At 44.3% G+C, this 17,464-nt stretch overlaps 1 protein-coding gene across 5 annotated transcripts in view; it reads right to left on the bottom strand.

Annotated features, from left to right (window-relative positions):
* The window catches only part of LOC139614704 (CSC1-like protein 2), a 31,131-nt gene extending 17,058 nt beyond the window's left edge, over positions 1-14,073 (bottom strand). For 3 of the 5 annotated variants that reach the window (XM_071472183.1, XM_071472184.1, XM_071472186.1), the window contains exons 1-4: positions 13,784-14,073; positions 3,872-4,090; positions 3,068-3,147; positions 1,864-1,902 (exon numbers count right to left, since the gene is read on the bottom strand). In XM_071472183.1, the coding sequence (XP_071328284.1) occupies positions 1,864-1,902; positions 3,068-3,147; positions 3,872-4,063 (311 nt within the window). In that variant the 5' untranslated portion in view covers positions 4,064-4,090; positions 13,784-14,073. Of the gene's footprint in view, positions 1-1,863; positions 1,903-3,067; positions 3,148-3,871; positions 4,091-4,246; positions 4,750-4,781; positions 5,102-13,783 lie in introns of those variants that run through there. The other 2 variants (XM_071472185.1, XM_071472187.1) reach the window with 2 other exon arrangements.
* Positions 14,074-17,464: the final 3,391 nt, after the last annotated feature.

Here is a 17,464-nt window from a genome sequence, read left to right as displayed (position 1 = left end):
AATAACCACTAACACCAGTGATGCAACAATAAACAATAAGAATTCAATTAAAATCCTGTCATCAGTAGTTAAATGTGTCTGGTCTTGGTCTCAGACCTCTTCCTCCTTCATGTCTCCCCCAGAGACGCTGCCACCCACTGATGATCAATCAGAAATAAATCTGGCCTAAACCAGCTTTTGATCAGATTTTTTGTTTTTATCCTGATTTTATTCCTTTTCTCTCCAGTCTCTATATTTGCTGTTTGTATTGGTCCGGCTGTTGTTTCTGAGCTGAAGCAGATGCTGCACTGACTGTGGACACTGAGTGGCTGCTTGTCCTTGTTGTCTTTAGTAGTTTTTCTGTTGTTTGTTTTTGTCGTTTTTTCTTGTTTCCTTTTGTCTTTGATTTTAATTCACATTATTGTTTTACATGATGATGTCATGTTAACCTGAGTGGAGCCGAGGAAGAGAAACTGCTGATGGAGATCCAAATCAATAAATCAATAAATGAGATTTTCTTTGTTATGTTTGTTATTACAAATATTTGCTTTGTTTTCGTGACCTAGTTGAGACGACGTCACAGTTCAGTCTGATCCCACCTGTCCCAGGTACATGAGTCCGAACTAGGCTGTGGGGTTAACTAACAAGCTAACTAGCACGTCACAGGGTTACGACACACTGAACCACAGACTAACAGCCTGTTACCTTTTCACCGGCTCATAGTTATCTCTGTCTCGTCTTCGGCTGAGTTAGAGTAAAGATGGAGACAAGTGTGGAGCAGAGTTAGCATCACCTGTTAGCATCACACCTGTTAGCATCACATTAGCCAGCAGAGATCGATCCAAAGATTAGATTTAAATATGGTGCTGACACACACACACAGGTCAGTTTTCATGGTGTATGGGGGGTGATTGGTGCCACACAGATCAGCTACTTTCTACCCTGTTGTTTCATTTGTTTGCATCATTCCAGTCATTTCTGGATGATGATGATGATGATGATGATGATTATTATTATTATTATTATTAATCTGCCTCAGACAGACAGAGGCAGGAGTCATGCTATAGTGGCCTGGATGTGTCGAGATGCCACCTAAAAATATATATACACAAAACATACATGCATAAAACATTTACAGTTTTCTGTCAGGTCGAATCTGATTGTCAGCATAATCATTATTAGTAAATACATTGATTGTTTGATCAATCGATCAATCACTTCAGTCATTTTTCAGACAAAATTCTCTGGTTCCAGCTTTTGTCATATGTGACTTTAAATGTAAAATCTCCAGGTCAGACAGAATCAGGAAACTGGTCCGTCACCATCACCATGGCAACCATCAGGTAACTGAAAAAAATAACTTAATCAATAATGAAAATTATCAACTATCAACAGTGCTGATCTTGACTGATAAAAGTCAACTATTAGACTTTTATTTTGTATTTTTGTTCTTTAAAGGCTCAGAAAAACAGATTCATTTTCATTATCAATGAAACTGTCAGTTGTTAAAATTAAATTAATAGATAATCATTCACCATAAAATCATGAACCATAATAACATCAGAACACAAAGGTATCCAGTTAAACACAGGAAATGATTTCATGTGTCAGACAGATGAGGGCTGGTGGACAGGTAAACACACCTGTCTGATCCCTGCCTGGGGGGGCAGCACAGACACAAGATTCAGCTGTCACAGAAACACAGACACCCCTGTGGGAGTGGCACAAACACCCCCCATACATAAACACACAAACACAAACTGAATGAAGAAGAAGTCGTGGTGTTAGTGAACCAGTCAGAAAGCAGAACTCTGTTAATGAAACAGGAGGAGGAGGAGGAAGATATTAGCAGACAAGCCAAACATGGAGGAAGCAGCAACATACTATTCCCGCTCCTCCAGGTCGCTGAAACGCTTCTTCAGTCTTCAGGATGAGAAACAGAAGAAAAACAAACTGTGAGAGAGAAACGTCGCTGAGAGGACGACAACACAACAGCAACACAACCTAACACTTCACACAGAAGAAGGAGAATCTGTCCGTGTCGGCCAATAAATTTCTTTTCTTCTTTGATGATATAAGTCTGGTGGTCTTCAGGATCTGATGATTCAACTAGCCTCATCACCTTCCACAGAGCCCACCTGGTCCGCCACCTGCTCTGCCACCTGGTCCGCCACCTGGTTCTCCCTGAGCCAGCATCAACAGTACTTTCCTGATGTGTCCCTGTCCAGTCTGTCCTCTGTCAAACCACAGGTGAGACCACAGGTGAGACCTGTGAGTCCAGGTCTAGACTTTAACTCATGTGTCCACACTCTGTCCAGGTGTTTTATCAGAGTCTGTCCAGTTCAAACACCTGGACAAGATGAGAGCAGGTAAACATCAGGGCCTGATCTTTGTCTCTGAGGAAGAGTAGCTGAGGGAAACAGATCGCTTCATGGTTTTTCAGAATAAAAGATAATCCCATCACCTCTTGTTACCTCTGTCACATGCATAAATCCATCCAGTCACAACACAGAGAGGTTTACACCTGTCACATCATGACCTGTAGGCTGTAACCTCTAGAGTGATGTCATGAATACAGATTCATCTCATTTATCTGAACCTCACAGTCTGATTATTGAAGACACATCAATAACACATCAATAACATGAGAGAGAGAATCTAATCTTGACTGTGTCCTCAGTCGTCCTTGTGTCTTCTCTCTCTTCAACCTTCAGATGTCTGGTGGAGATCTAGTGACTAAAGGTCATAGCTTATGATTCATATTCATTTTACCTGATAATTACCTGATTATGATAATTACACAAACTGCCCAACATGCAGCTCTTAGCAACCACAACACACTCAGCAGTATTTGTGTCCATGGTAGAAACATGACCCTGACGCTGCAGCCGCAGTGCTGCAGGAACACCACCACCTGGTCCACCACCTGGACTGCTGGTCCTCAGTGATCAGGTGAAGAGCTAGAAACTTGACTTAGAGGTGAGATGTGGAGCCACCCATCACCTACTGTTGTTATGGAAACCACCAACTGTGATGACTGTCTGTGAATGCTCTCTGACTGAGAGTGTGTGATTAAATATTTGTTTACCTGTCGGCGTCAGTGACCAGCGCCAGGCGGCCATAGTCCCACGCTACTTTCCGTAGAATAGAAAAGACAAAGAGCAGCACCTGAAGGAGAGAGAGGAGGACTTCCTGTTAGACGCATGATGTAAGTCAGAGGTCAAAGGTCACAGAAACAGGAACAGAGTCAGTGGTTCAATGTGGATGTTGCTCCAGTACTGATTTTTCCAACAGTCAATGAACGTCACAGCAGGAAAAACAAAATAGCAGCTCCCACAATGCACCCTGTTTTCACACCAACCAGATCTGTCTCCTGATTCAACACTGAGCAGGAAATTATAAATATGGACACTTCCCATAATGCACTGCACACAGGCCACCGAAGAGCTGCTCACAGGTAGACCGATGCTCCGAGGTTGTCGGGCCTGGGCCTGGGCCTGGGCCTGATCCAGATCCTGGACCTGATCCTGGACCTGGATCTGATCCTGGACCTGGATCTGATCCTCAGCCTGGACCTGGACCTGGAGCTGGACCTGGACCTGATCCTGGAACCAGACCTGATCCTCAACCTGGACCTGATCCTGGACCTGAACCTGATCCAGATCCAGATCCAGATCCTGGACCTGGACCTGATTCAGATCATGGATCTGGACCTGAACCTGAATCTGATCCTCAACCTGGACCTGAACCTGGACCTAGACCTGTCTTCAGTGTTATTGGAAGAATCGTCAAAGATCAAATGTGGATCAAGGATCCTGGTCTGCTTGTCATGTTTCTGGATCCCTGTGTCTGTGTACTGAACTGAGCGTGTGCAGTGGCGGGGCTGACTCACCAGGAAGCACATGAAGTCGAGGGCGAGCACAGTGGGGACCCCTCCGAACGGCAGCCCCTGCAGCACCGTGCTGCGGATGCGGGCAGAGTAACAGTAGTCTTTGGACTCGCTGTGAGCTGAGCAGTTGTCCTGACCGCTGCACGCCTGGCTGCCACCAAACATTGCCATGGTAATGATCAGCTCTCTGAGCATGCTCACTGCCACATCCTTGCTGAGAACCTGAGGGAGGAGGAAAACTTTATTGACAACAGGAACATGGCAACTCACAACCACAGTGACATTTAAGACATTTACTGCTAATTAGTGTTTCACTGACTATCAATGCTGATCAATAGTGATCAATACTGATCAACACACTGATCAAATGGGTCAAACCTCGTGCAGAGCTGCAGTTTGTCCTGCTCACTGTCCAATCACCTGAGTCGTCGTTTCTTTATTTGACACAAACGTCTTGACATTTGGTTTCATGAAAGCTCCATCATGTGTTTGTGATTATAAAGCAGGTCTAGGTTCTATATTAATACTGTGAAAGTATCAAAGCCTCAGTCCACAGAGAAATGCACACAGCCTGTATTCAGACACTGAGCCTTAAAACCAGCCGTCAGGACTTCTGGAACTTTGTGATGTCACAACAAAGCAGTCACCAAGAGACTCAGATCCTCTCTTCTGATTGGCTGACTGACCTGTTGTTACTAGAGCTCCAGAGAGAAGCCTGAGAGAGGAGATATAAAACTACACTGAGATGGTTTTTGGTTCTTAAAACCACAGATATATCTTCTGATGGAGATCAACACTTCAGATAAACCACAGAAGAAGAGTAAAACATGGAGCTTTAACATTTCTGGAGGACTGTGTATCTGGTATCATTTAATAATTAACTCAGAGTATTTTTTTGTCATGAAAAAAAGACAAACAGCTTTAAGAGGACTTCAGTCCTTAAATCAATTAAAACACAAACATGGCCGCTCAGTCTCGCCTGTGAACTGGTGTCTTTAGGAGGAGCTGACTACATTTCCCAGAATGCCTAAACAGAAGCAGCAGCAGCTTCCTCCTCTGCGACCTACTGATCCTGTTGCCATGGTAACGCCTGGTGCAACTCCTGACCCAGTTTTTCTGCCTCAGTGGACGTTTGTCACAAAACGACAGTGACAGCGCTCCGACTGATGTCATCACCGTTACATCACAGACTCAGAGAACAAAGAAACGCCTGAGTTGGTTATAATGGACCCCCACCCCCACCCCCACCTTCAGCAGAACACACCCTCATGGTGACCAACATACTGACTGTGCCGTTGTTCGTGTTTGTTGGGGATAACGCTGCTGTACATTTGGTTAGTTGGGAACGTTAATAGGAAGCATGTCGTCATGGAGTCATCTCTCAGTCTGTATCTGTTTCCATGGAGACACACCATTCCATTAACAGCAGCTGAATCAGCTGTGATGAGTGATCAGCTGTGATCAGCTGTGATCAGCAGTGATCAGCTCTTGTCTGCAGTGTCTCGTGTCGTCTCTGTTTCACTGTGATACTGAAGGAAACTTAAAAACAGGAGGATTCTCTGTGAAGTTCTGCAGCCTCTGTTTCTCTGGTTTCTCAGTGGATCTCTGGATCAGTGTTTCAAACTTTTAGTCTATTGCATCTGTGGCCACACCCAACAGTGATGTTACCAAGTCCTGGAGCACAGCTCACATCGCAGGGGAACTCCTGGAGGTCAACACAGACCAGAGTGAGGCTACATCCCCACTACCAAGTTTTAAAATGAAACTCGTCCAGACAGGTGTTTCAGCTTCGTGTCGGAAACGATCTGCGTCCACACTAACACACCTGAAAACACACACGTTCATGACCATTCACGGCACCGGGCCTGCGCAAGCCAGTGTAAACAGGAAGCAGATTGTCCACTCTCAGGTGAGCTCGAGGAAAGTAAAGACAGTTGTAGCATTAACAGGCAGGATTTAACTGAACAGCTGCAAAAACAAGGTCAGTGACACTTTGATTCATGTTTTCACCACTGGTAGTCCAGGCTGATAAGAGCCAATCAGGAGCCACCGTGGGCGTCTACATCATCATTTCCAAAGGTCTCTGTTTGTGTCCATCTGGACTACAGCACAACCTGGAGCTTTAGACTAAGATGGTTCCAGCAGTGTTTCTGAAAGTCTCTGTTTTCAGTTTTCCAGAGCACTTTGGAAATGTAGCAGAGGAGAGGCGATCCTACCCCACCCCCCACCCCACCACAATTAGAGTTGTTCCAAACCAGTGACCCTTCAGAGGGAGGGGCTTATAAAGCTTTCAACAGAGCCTGCATTGATGCAGGTTCACAAACCCAACTCCAGAGAAGAGCAGCACCTGAAATGTCACAAACCTCCAACTGTGAGTTCCACGTGTTTATTTTTCCAAAGCCGGAAATGACGTCAAACACACATCTGACAGTTTTCATGCACATGACAAAATCAGGTCACATTAAATTTTGGTTTGACATGTTGCTGCGTACCAGAGAGAACAGTACGTTTTCATCATGACTTCACGATGTAGAAGATCCTCAGAGATCAGAGGGAGGTCTGAGACACTGACAGAGCGATGTCGTGTGTATGTGTTGTAGGGGCAGGTTCTGTGTAGAACGTGTGCAGTGATGATCTGGAATATTCCACCAGCTCAGAGTACCCCCCCCCCCCCCCCCCCCCCCCCCCCGCCCGCTGCTGTTGTCATGGTGCAGCAGCGGCATGACTCATCTGAAGCCTCCAGTCTCAGAGCTGCACACACACACACACACACACACACACACACACACACACACACACACACACACACACACACACACAAGACCCGACCGTTTAGAACAAGTTGTCTTGTTGCTGTGACAGCGTCTCCTCCAGGGATCAGCTGATCATGTGTTTATGTGTTTGGGCTGGACGTCCTGCGTGTTCTCTGTGACGTGTTCAGGCCTCACACACAGACGCTGTGACACACACACTCACACAGACACACACACACACACACACACACACACACACACACACACACAAGCACAGACAAACAGTTTTCACTGCTGAGGTCTGCTGCTGAAGATAACAGTGTGTGTGTGTGTCTGTGTGTGTGTATGTGTGTGTCTGTGTGTGTGTGTCTCTGTGTGTGTGTTCACTAATATCTGCTCAGTGTGTGTGTGACAGGCAGGAAGTGAGCGTGGAGAGAGGAGAGAAAGACGTCGGGGTCACATGGTACACGACATCTTCCAGGGAATATGTTTCCTGCAGACCGTGACCTCCAGCTGATGTCATCCTCCACTGTGACATCATCAGCTGTGTGAACTTTAAATACTGAACACGACAGCAGCTGACTCAGGGTCAGTCGTCGGGGAGGAGAAAGCTGCGGCCTCTTCACCGTCAACGTGATGTCAGTGACGGTCTTATCAGTCAGCTGCATGTGTCCGTCAGTATGAAACCAGTCTGAACCCAGTCTAAAATCAGTCTGAACCAAGTCTGAACCCAGTCTAAAACAAGTCTGAACCCAGTCTAAAACCAGCCTGAACCCAGTCTAAAATCAGTCTAAAACCAGTCTGAACCCAGTCTAAAACCAGTCTGAACCCAGCCTGAACCCAGTCTAAAATCAGTCTGAACCAAGTCTCTGGTCTTGTTTCTGCATCATGTGATAATAACGAGTTAAAGCGTCTGTGGAGCAGCACGTTGTGAGAGTCTCAGCTTCATGTTCACTGTGAACCTCTGGCTGACTCAGGACCATGATCCCACTCAGTCTGTCTCCATGTGAACCGTTGGGTCGCTGGGTCGTCAGGCTGCCGACACAAACCCACACTGCATTTCTATATTTATATATCAGATCAGCTTTAAATCCAGGTTCAAGTCTTGGAGCCACCTGACCTCCCGGCCTGTGATTACAGCCTCTGGTCTCAACTCTTCTTCTTCCTTCCTTTAAAAAGGTTTGTATTCTTCATGTTTCTCTCTTTTTTAAATGTTTTATGATAAACACTGAATCTTTTTGCTCTAATAAGAAACTTGACACGTGCACGATGCACAGTCTGCTGATCTACTCAGCAAAGCACCAATTTACTGTAGTAAAAGTACTACTACCACAATGTAAAATACTTCTTCACCAGTAAAAGTCTTGCATCTAAAAGCCTACATAAGACAAAGTATATATATTATCTACAAAATATATCATCACAGTATCACAGTAAAAGTACTTCAGCGTTGGGCTGATGATCATGGACAGTCTTACTTTGAATATGATAAACAGCTAGCCGCTAACAGCCCATGTTAACCGTTAAACAGCTAGCCGCTAACAGACCACATTAAACAGCTAGCTGCTAACAGACCACGTTGACTGTTAAACAGCTAGCCGCTAACAGACCACGTTAAACAGCTAGCCGCTAACAGACCACGTTGACTGTTAAACAGCTAGCCGCTAACAGCCCATGTTAACCGTTAAACAGCTAGCCGCTAACAGACCACATTAAACAGCTAGCTGCTAACAGACCACGTTGACTGTTAAACAGCTAGCCGCTAACAGACCACGTTAAACAGCTAGCCGCTAACAGACCACGTTGACTGTTAAACAGCTAGCCGCTAACAGACCACGTTAAACAGCTAGCCGCTAACAGACCACGTTAAACAGCTAGCCGCTAACAGACCACGTTAAACAGCTAGCCGCTAACAGACCACATTAAACAGCTAGCCGCTAACAGACCACGTTGACTGTTAAACAGCTAGCCGCTAACAGACCACGTTGACTGTTAAACAGCTAGCCGCTAACAGACCACGTTAAACAGCTAGCCGCTAACAGACTACGTTAAACAGCTAGCCGCTAACAGACCACGTTAAACAGTTAGCCTCTAACAGACCACGTTGACCGTTAAACAGCTAGCCGCTAACAGACCACGTTAAACAGCTAGCCGCTAACAGACCATGTTAAACAGCTAGCCGCTAACAGACCACGTTGACCGTTAAACAGCTAGCCGCTAACAGACCATGTTAAACAGCTAGCCGCTAACAGACCACGTTGACCGTTAAACAGCTAGCCGCTAACAGACCATGTTAAACAGCTAGCCGCTAACAGACCACGTTGACCGTTAAACAGCTAGCCGCTAACAGACCATGTTAAACAGCTAGCCGCTATCAGACCATGTTGACCGTTAAACAGCTAGCCGCTAACAGACCACGTTAAACAGCTAGCCGCTAACAGACCATGTTAAACAGCTAGCCGCTAACAGACCATGTTAAACAGCTAGCCGCTAACAGACCACGTTGACCGTTAAACAGCTAGCCGCTAGCTCACAAATGAACAAATGCTCCATATCAGCAGCAGTGAGGGGTTGAGACAGTGTGTAAACAGAAGACAGTGTGTGGGTGAAGAACAGCAGCGGCAGACAAACATCAGAAAGAAGCATCAAAGTGGTGGAAAGATACGAATCACAACTTCCAGTCAGGACTTTCAAAATAAAATCAAAATGGAAACAGGATGCAGATCATTTTTAAGATTCTACCCGAAAAGATTCTGATATCACCTTTTTGCTGGATCGCCCAGCCCTTCTTCACTGTGACTGATCTGAGTCTCTCAACATTATTTACATGCAAACCATTATTATCATTTACATGTAAAGTGTAAAGGGGAAATGAAATCTCATAGGAGCCCAGCTGTAACCTGTTTTCCTTGTGGGCCACGAACATTTGAACAGCTGCTTTGACATTTATGTGTCCTTAGGGACATTTTTGTCATTTTCATTTCTGATTTTTCAGTCACTTTGACTGTGTTAATGCATACAGCATACATCGTTTTGGGAGGGGGGGATTTCAACCTCAGCTCCTGTAAAACATCTATAACATACTGAGTACACAAAACAGTTACACCCAGGACCTTAAGGACAAAAACGTCCCCATTAAAACTTTCATTCTAAAGTCCTAAACTTCAGTTTTTACTATTTTCCACCTGATGAAGTCACAGTGGAGCAAATACACACATTTCCCTGGTTTCCACTGAGGTGTTGCTGCTCTGTAATGTGCTGAAAGCTCCTCTGATGCAGATCAGCTGATTCACCTGGTTCACATCCACATGATGTTTTTAGATAATAAAGACACGAGTGAAATAATCAGTCGACACCATGACTGAGTGTTTCCACCTTGAACCAATGACAGTCAGGGATTCATTTGTCATAGAACCTAAAGAACCAATCCTGTCAACCTGTGGGAACGGGGGTGGGGCTAAATACACCTGAAACTTTGTCAGTACAGAGAGCCAGAGTTAGCATTAGCACAACCACTAACACTGTGTCAGCCACTGCCAGTTACAAGCTAACAAGCAACATAAACAAATAAAAGATGCTAACTACGCTAACGGTTCTGATCCGTCTGCGAGTCTCTGATTCTGGTTTCAGATTCCTCATCTGAGTCTGGGTCCTGGAGGAATTTACTGAGGCATTATGTGTTTTAAAAATTACATTGTAAAACCAGAACAGCTGCACTAAAGACACGAACATTTGTCTGATACAAAGAAAAAATTAAGATTGAAGATGAAGTGAGAAATTCTGACTTTGACCAAACAGTTTTATAAGCGTCAAACAAACTGCTTTCTAAGTTTGATAATTCCAGTTTCCCTGAAGCAGCAATGAAATCTCAGTTCAAATGTCTTATTAAGATAATTAAGGAGAAAAAAAACATCAACATCATGTAGTTTCACTCAGATTTTGCTCTCCTCAGCACAGACAGACAGCCTGGAAAAATAAATTCCAGAGGTCAGTGAAGGCAGCGCTGCCTTAGAGTCCACTCTCAAGTGTCAGATTTCAGAGCTTTGGCCACAAATAACAACAACAACACTGAGACATTTGACACAGAGAATTTGGTTTATTTTGAAGAATCAGTTGTGTTCAGTAAATGTAGATTTTTTTTGATGACACATGGTCTGAGTTTTAGACCAAAAATATATCATAAAAAAGGTAAAGTGATTTCAATCAGGAAATATCTATTCAAAGATTAAAACTCTGACCAGACATTTCAGGGAATAATCTGCAGATTGTTACCTAAATTAATTCATCAATTATTCATCATTGTTGTTTGAAAATGACAGAAAGTACAAAGGAAATGTCTTGTTTCCTCCAAACCCCAGAGATTCAGTGACTGAGACAGAAAATAAAGAAAATCTTTATGGTCTTTATATCTGAGGCTGAAAACAGAGACTTTTAATTCAATTTCAATTATCACTGTAACCGTTTATGACTGTGGTTAATTTAACTCACATTAGGTTCTGTGGCATCAACCAGCAACAGTCTCCAGACACATGCGGAGCAAACAATGTGGGTTTGATGCGTCGTTGAGAACATGGAGCTGCTCTGCAGGTTCCTCAGCCTCTAAAATCTGTTTACATTTTAATATCGTTTCATCCCTATTAATCAATTATCAGATTAGTTGCTGATTATTTTTCAGTTGTGATGAATCGATTCATTGAAGCAACACAGTTCAGTTTTTATTACTCTGTGCTGTTCATTTTGGTCTGAGCCAAATGAGGTTCAACACTGAGCTGAAGGTTGAAGCTTCTCAATAACTGAACAGTTCAAACTGTCACAGTCACAAACAGAAAGGACAAGTTTGTGTAAAATAATAATTTCTTATTGTTTGATACTAAAAGCAATTAATCGCAGAAATGAGTGAAAAACGTTCCTCTTGTTTTCTTCAAACGTCTGGTTTAATTTAAAGCCAAAGACCTCATTTATCAGTTTGAGGTTAAACAGTTGCAGATTTACAACAGTGACGTCTGAAAAACAGACGGTGAAGATCATCACAGAACCTTCCTTCTGGACTGGTAACACGATGAACTTTGTTTGGATCATCTGTCGTCCAGAGTTTCCTCTCAAGGCCTGTGAGATGTACTGTAATAACTACATTAATACTCAACATAACACCAGACCTGACAGGATTTTCTTGGATCTTAACCTGGGTGAATCTCTGTGGAGCTGCACAGGGCTCAGGCCCCGGTCCCCTGCTGTTCAATCAGAACCCTGAGAGCTGTGGCCCCCACAGTCCGGCCCCTCAGATCATCAGACCTGTGTCTCCTGAATGTACCTGCAGGTAAAACTGAACCAGGTGGAGGTGAGTTTAGTCACTAATGAACAAAGTGCTGCAGCTGTGTGTGTGTGTGTGTGTGTGTGTAGATGTTTTACTGTAAAGCCTGTGTATGATTTGTGTTCTACACATAAACTGACTGGTGCTCAAATTAATGACAGCAGCTGTTTAATCAGTAATGAACTGATTGATCGATCGATCATGTATTAATGACTCATGAACACAGTTTAAGGAGAGAGGAGAGATTTCTCTGGTTGGATCACAGTGAACTGACAGATTCATGTATTTAACACGTTCTGTTTTCCATCAGAATAAACTGATGAACCAGTTTTAACTATTGGATTTGATTGTTTTCAGTGTGAGGCACTTTGAGGCTGAAGGCTGAGAAATAAACCAAACTTGTGTTTTAATAATCAAACCACTGAGTCATCATTAAAGTGAAAGTCTCCTCTGACAGATCCGGGTCAGATATAAGATTCATCACAGAGATCCAGGTTATTGACAACTGCTGCCTAAATAAATTTAGTGCTGATTGACTTATTGATTGATTATATTTTCATCTGTAACACTGGTTTTGAACCAATTTGACCGATTCATTTGAAAACCAACCTCAGCTGCAGTGATGCTTTACTCTTATCATTTATTCTTCATGTTGCACATTGTGCATATTTGTATTGATTTATTTATTAATTTACATTTTTCTTTTCATATTGAAGCTGTCTGACCTGCAGCACTTGCTCTGACTTATCCCTCTGAATATTTTTCTTCTTCTAGTTCATTGTTAAGAACCAAAACACCTCAGTGAACATTTGGCAACAACCCTGAATCTGATGAGGTCCGGATGTTCCTCCTCAGTGACCTGGGCCTGAAGGTTTGACTGACCTGCTTCCTGACGCGGGTTATCTCAGCTGCTGTCTCTCACACACACACACACACACACACACACACACACACACACACACACACTGTGACTCAGGACATTTTATTTTCCTCAGCTCAAACATCGACGCGTCTCCTGGATGGAGCAGCGGCCCTGCTGCACCTGCAGTCCGGCCTCACCCCACCGCCTGCCCCGCCGAGCAGCCGCCGCCGTGTGGACAGAGACAAGGAGACAGGGGGACACGGAGACAGGGGGACAGAGGGACACGGAGACAGGGGGACACGGAGACAGGGGGACACGGAGACAGGGGGACAGGGGGACAGGGGGACACGGGGACAGGGGGACACGGAGACAGGGGGACAGAGGGACACGGAGACAGGGGGACACGGGGACAGGGGGACACGGGGACAGGGGGACACGGAGACAGGGGGACAGAGGGACACGGAGACAGGGGGACACGGGGACAGGGGGACACGGAGACAGGGGGACACGGGGACAGAGGGACACGGGGACAGGGGGACACGGGGACACGGAGACAGGGGGACAGGGAGACAGGGGGACACGGAGACAGGGGGACACGGGGACAGGGGGACACGGGGACAGGGGGACACGGAGACAGGGGGACACGGGGACACGCAGGTGGACCCGTCTAGATGCGGGCTCATGAAGCGCGTCAGTCCGGGGGGGTCACATTATCTCTGCAGACAGACTCACGGACAGCTCGCCGTGTCCTCTGCGCACACATTATATAACACAACCCCCCCCCGGAAAACACCGGAGCCGCACGGAGGCTGGATGGATGCTGTCCGGGTGGAAACGCCGAGCAGGAGCGGCGGACAGGCCGCCGGTGCGGCTGCGGCAGCGGCCTGTCCGCCGCTAATCAAGCGGCTGAGGAGCTCAGACAAAGCCGCCTTATGATAAACCAGAGAATAAAGCCCGTAATTAATAAACCCCATTAAATAAGCCGGTACCTGACCATCCGAAGCCGATCGCCCTCCTCCTCTCCTCCGTTAAATCAACAAATTTCACCGCAGAAAACGACCCGTTAAATCCTCACAAATCCACCGCCGCCCCGGCCGCGTCCTGCCGCAGCGCCGCCATCCGAGGAACGAGGCCGGTTCAGGCCGGTGCAACGAGCCCCGCGCCGGGTCAGAGGGAGAGTCCTGCCGCTGGGTCCGCTGCGGGCCGCCGCTTCTCCGCCGCTTCTCCGCCGGGTGTCGGTGTTAAAATGGAGGCGGTCTCTCCGGGAATAGACACAGAGCTGAGGAGGAGGAGGAGGAGGAGGAGGAGGAGGAGAGAGGGGGGGGGGTCAGTCAGAGCCGCTGCTGCAGCACCGAGCCGCCGACAGGGGGCGCCAGCACCACACCTTCACAATAAGAGTCCTGCTCGTCTGTGTTTTCCTAACAACTAGAATAATAATGATAATAAATAATTAATGCATAGTAAAAAATGTAAAAATATGATTTTAAAAATATAACAGTAAAATGTTGTAAAAACAATAAAAATATTTATCCATTAAATGTGTGTTTATACTTTAAAAAAAATACTATTAATAAAATATTATCAAGTGAATATAAATAATGATAAAATATATATCATAATAGTGAAATATATGGAATATGTATTCAGAAATGTTCAAATAATAATTGTTCATATAATAATTCAAAATAATAAATTATATAATAATATGATTTAAAAAACTATAACAGAAAAGTCTTTATTTTAAGTTTTTGATCCAGATCTGTCAATAAGCTGCAGAGCAGGTTTGGATTAAAGGTCCTGTTGAATTTTAAACAGCTTTGAAGAAGCTAAAAAATCCAGGCTCATATCAGTTCAACAAATTTAAGTATTTTCTATATATACTAAACACTGTGTGGTTCAGGTTCAGTCATTCATTTAAATCTGTTTTATACTGATCACAACATCTCTCATTCACTTCATTATATAACAATATTAAAGTGTGGAACCTGGAACCAATGAGGAGAACACTGAGGAACAAACAGCAGAAACCCAAAACATCAGAACACCTCCACAAACCTGAGCTCGAACCTCAAATTAAGTGCTCACTGTAAAATAACTCCATCAAGGATTAACTGCAGCATGCTAGCACACACACACACACACACACACACACACACACACACACACACACACACACACACACACACACACACACACACGCTCACGAACACAGTGTGTGTGGAGGAGCTGCAGGAAGCTAAAAACTGCTAAACACCTCTCTAACAGTCATGCTAAGATCAACAGCAGTAATGGAGGAGAGAAATTCTGCTGCAAAATAACCAGGAAAAATGTTTTTAAAAAATAATAAAAACATGAGGAATAATGAATAAAATGCACGTTTAAAGTCCACAAAGCAGCATCTCTGTGTAAATGAAGCTGTTCAACATCCTGCTCAGTGAAATGCTCCACTGATCAACTTGTTTCTGCACCAACATGAATCCTCTGTTCTCTGACCTCAGACCAGCAGAGGGCAGCACGACCTCTCTACAGTCAACATCAACACATATATATATATATATATATATATATATATATATATATACACACATAGAGAGAGAGAGAGTCAGACTGTTTCCTCCTCAGAGACTCATGAGGTGGATCAGGTCCAGGTCTGTGGAGACTCAGTGTCAGGACTCAGTTCTACATCTGTTTCATCAGTGAAGGAGAGCAGGTGAGGAAATGTGTCAGAGTCAGAGCTGGTCAGACATGTGGGGGGGTTAGAGGGTCAGGGGGAGTTGGTGGAGGTCCAGACCAGACTGGCTGCTGCTTCTGGACCATCTGTCAGGGTTTCACTGAGAGTGAAGCGAGGTCTGAGAGGTGTGAGAGAACCAGGACCTGGACCAGGATCTGGGTGCAGGACTGAGTCAGGTCAGACCTGATGTTTCTGTCATGACTGGAAGACAGATACAGCATCAAACATGACACCCAGGTCTGTCCTGACACACACACACACACACACACACACACACACACACACACACACCCCTGAACTTTCACATTCTAACTGGTAAGTTTTAATATTGCTGGGTGTTTGTCAGCCAGTCAATCCAGTCTCCCCCTTTTCTTTGTCTTTAGATGAAGCTCTTTGTGTGACTGTTCTATGAGCTGAGGATCATGTTGCTGCTGCTCTGAGTGAAACGACTTCACTCCCACAGAAACCTGAGCTGGTGATTATCAGAGGATATCCATTACAGGTTGTGAAACGTCTGGAAACCACACGTTTTTTTGTAAGGAGCAGACACAGAATCTACCTGTGGAGGTTTGTCAGATGTGTGAGCAGCTGCAGGATGATGATGATGATGATGATGATGATAATGTGTAATGATGATTACACTGGGGAACACAATTTTTGTTGAGTTAGGTCTGACAGCTGTTTGTAACTAATTTTTGGGTGCAGAATCCAAAACTGATCTCAGTTTTTCTCTATCACGTCAAGTTTTTGAACTATAGGATCCCCGTTTTCTTAAAACATATGAAAAATACTGTACTAAGATGGAATAGTTCCAAGCTTTGAAAACTAAAAAAACTGCATAAAACGAAATAGAATTTACAACGGTATGCCCATGGTTACAAGGTTAAGAGAAAAGCCAGAACAAATCCTCTTAATTCCTACTATGCCAGCTTTCTGTTTGCAGATATTGATAGTACTGACCTACTGGGAGCTGCACTCCTCTCACCGCACTGTCTCATTGTGACTGCACAGACAAGTTGCCACATAACTGTTGATGAGTCCAATCGTGATCAGCTGGCAAATCTTACTACAGCTGATCAGTGGAACTTTGCTTATCTGGAGGGTGAGCTGTGGAGAAAAAACTTGACGTGCTAGAAAAAAACTGACTGCAATTTTGGAATCAGCATGCCAATTTTAGTTTTAATCAGCATAAAAATCTAACTCAACAGAAGTTTTTTTCAAATTGTTCCCCAGTGTAATCAGATCTCAGCTCTGTGGTTGGTCGGTTCTGAAACGTCTCAGCTGTTGTGATGAACTGTGACTTTCCCTCTGACTCAATATTTACTGAACGGAGTTTAATCATATAACACCACCCTTCATGTAATATTAAGATTTCAACTTTCTTCTCAACATCCCTGTTTTTTTCTAACAGTGACACTAACACACATTCACAGTGAAATATGTAAATTTATTTGATGTTTTCAGCCTCTGTGAAATTCACACATAAACTTGATGATGTTACTTATTTTCTTCAGACCAGTTTTTATAAAACATGTGAAACTGAATATGAATCATAGCAGAGGATTTTTACAGAGCTAGAAGATGAGGAACTTTAAGATCTCTCATGTGTTCATTAATGTGACTGATGCAGCTACAGATTTAGTAACAATGCATGAACAAACCTGCAGCGGCTGAACACCTGGAATCTCAAGAATGCCTCTGTCTGCATGTTACTCTGCATGACTGCTCATCCACTGTTTTATCAAATTCGGATCATCTGAATGACCATGTTCAGATAAAGTGAGCTCTGCATGAATACTCACATTAGTTCATCTCCAGGTGTATGATCAGCAGCTTAGGGCAGCTTCCTCAGTGTCATTGTCACATACAGTCTATAACTCGCTCTAACTCTTCAGTGTGAAGCCATTTCAGAATAACAGTCAATCTCCAAGTGCAATAT

Source organism: Trachinotus anak, unplaced genomic scaffold, assembly GCF_046630095.1.
Source record: "Trachinotus anak isolate AG129_WGS33_773 ecotype Australia unplaced genomic scaffold, CSIRO_AGI_Tana_v1 ptg000036l, whole genome shotgun sequence".
In the NCBI taxonomy this organism is placed as follows: Eukaryota; Metazoa; Chordata; class Actinopteri; order Carangiformes; family Carangidae; genus Trachinotus; species Trachinotus anak.
The sequence above is the reverse complement of the archived record's forward strand: the minus strand, read 5'-3'. Positions and strand labels throughout refer to the sequence as shown.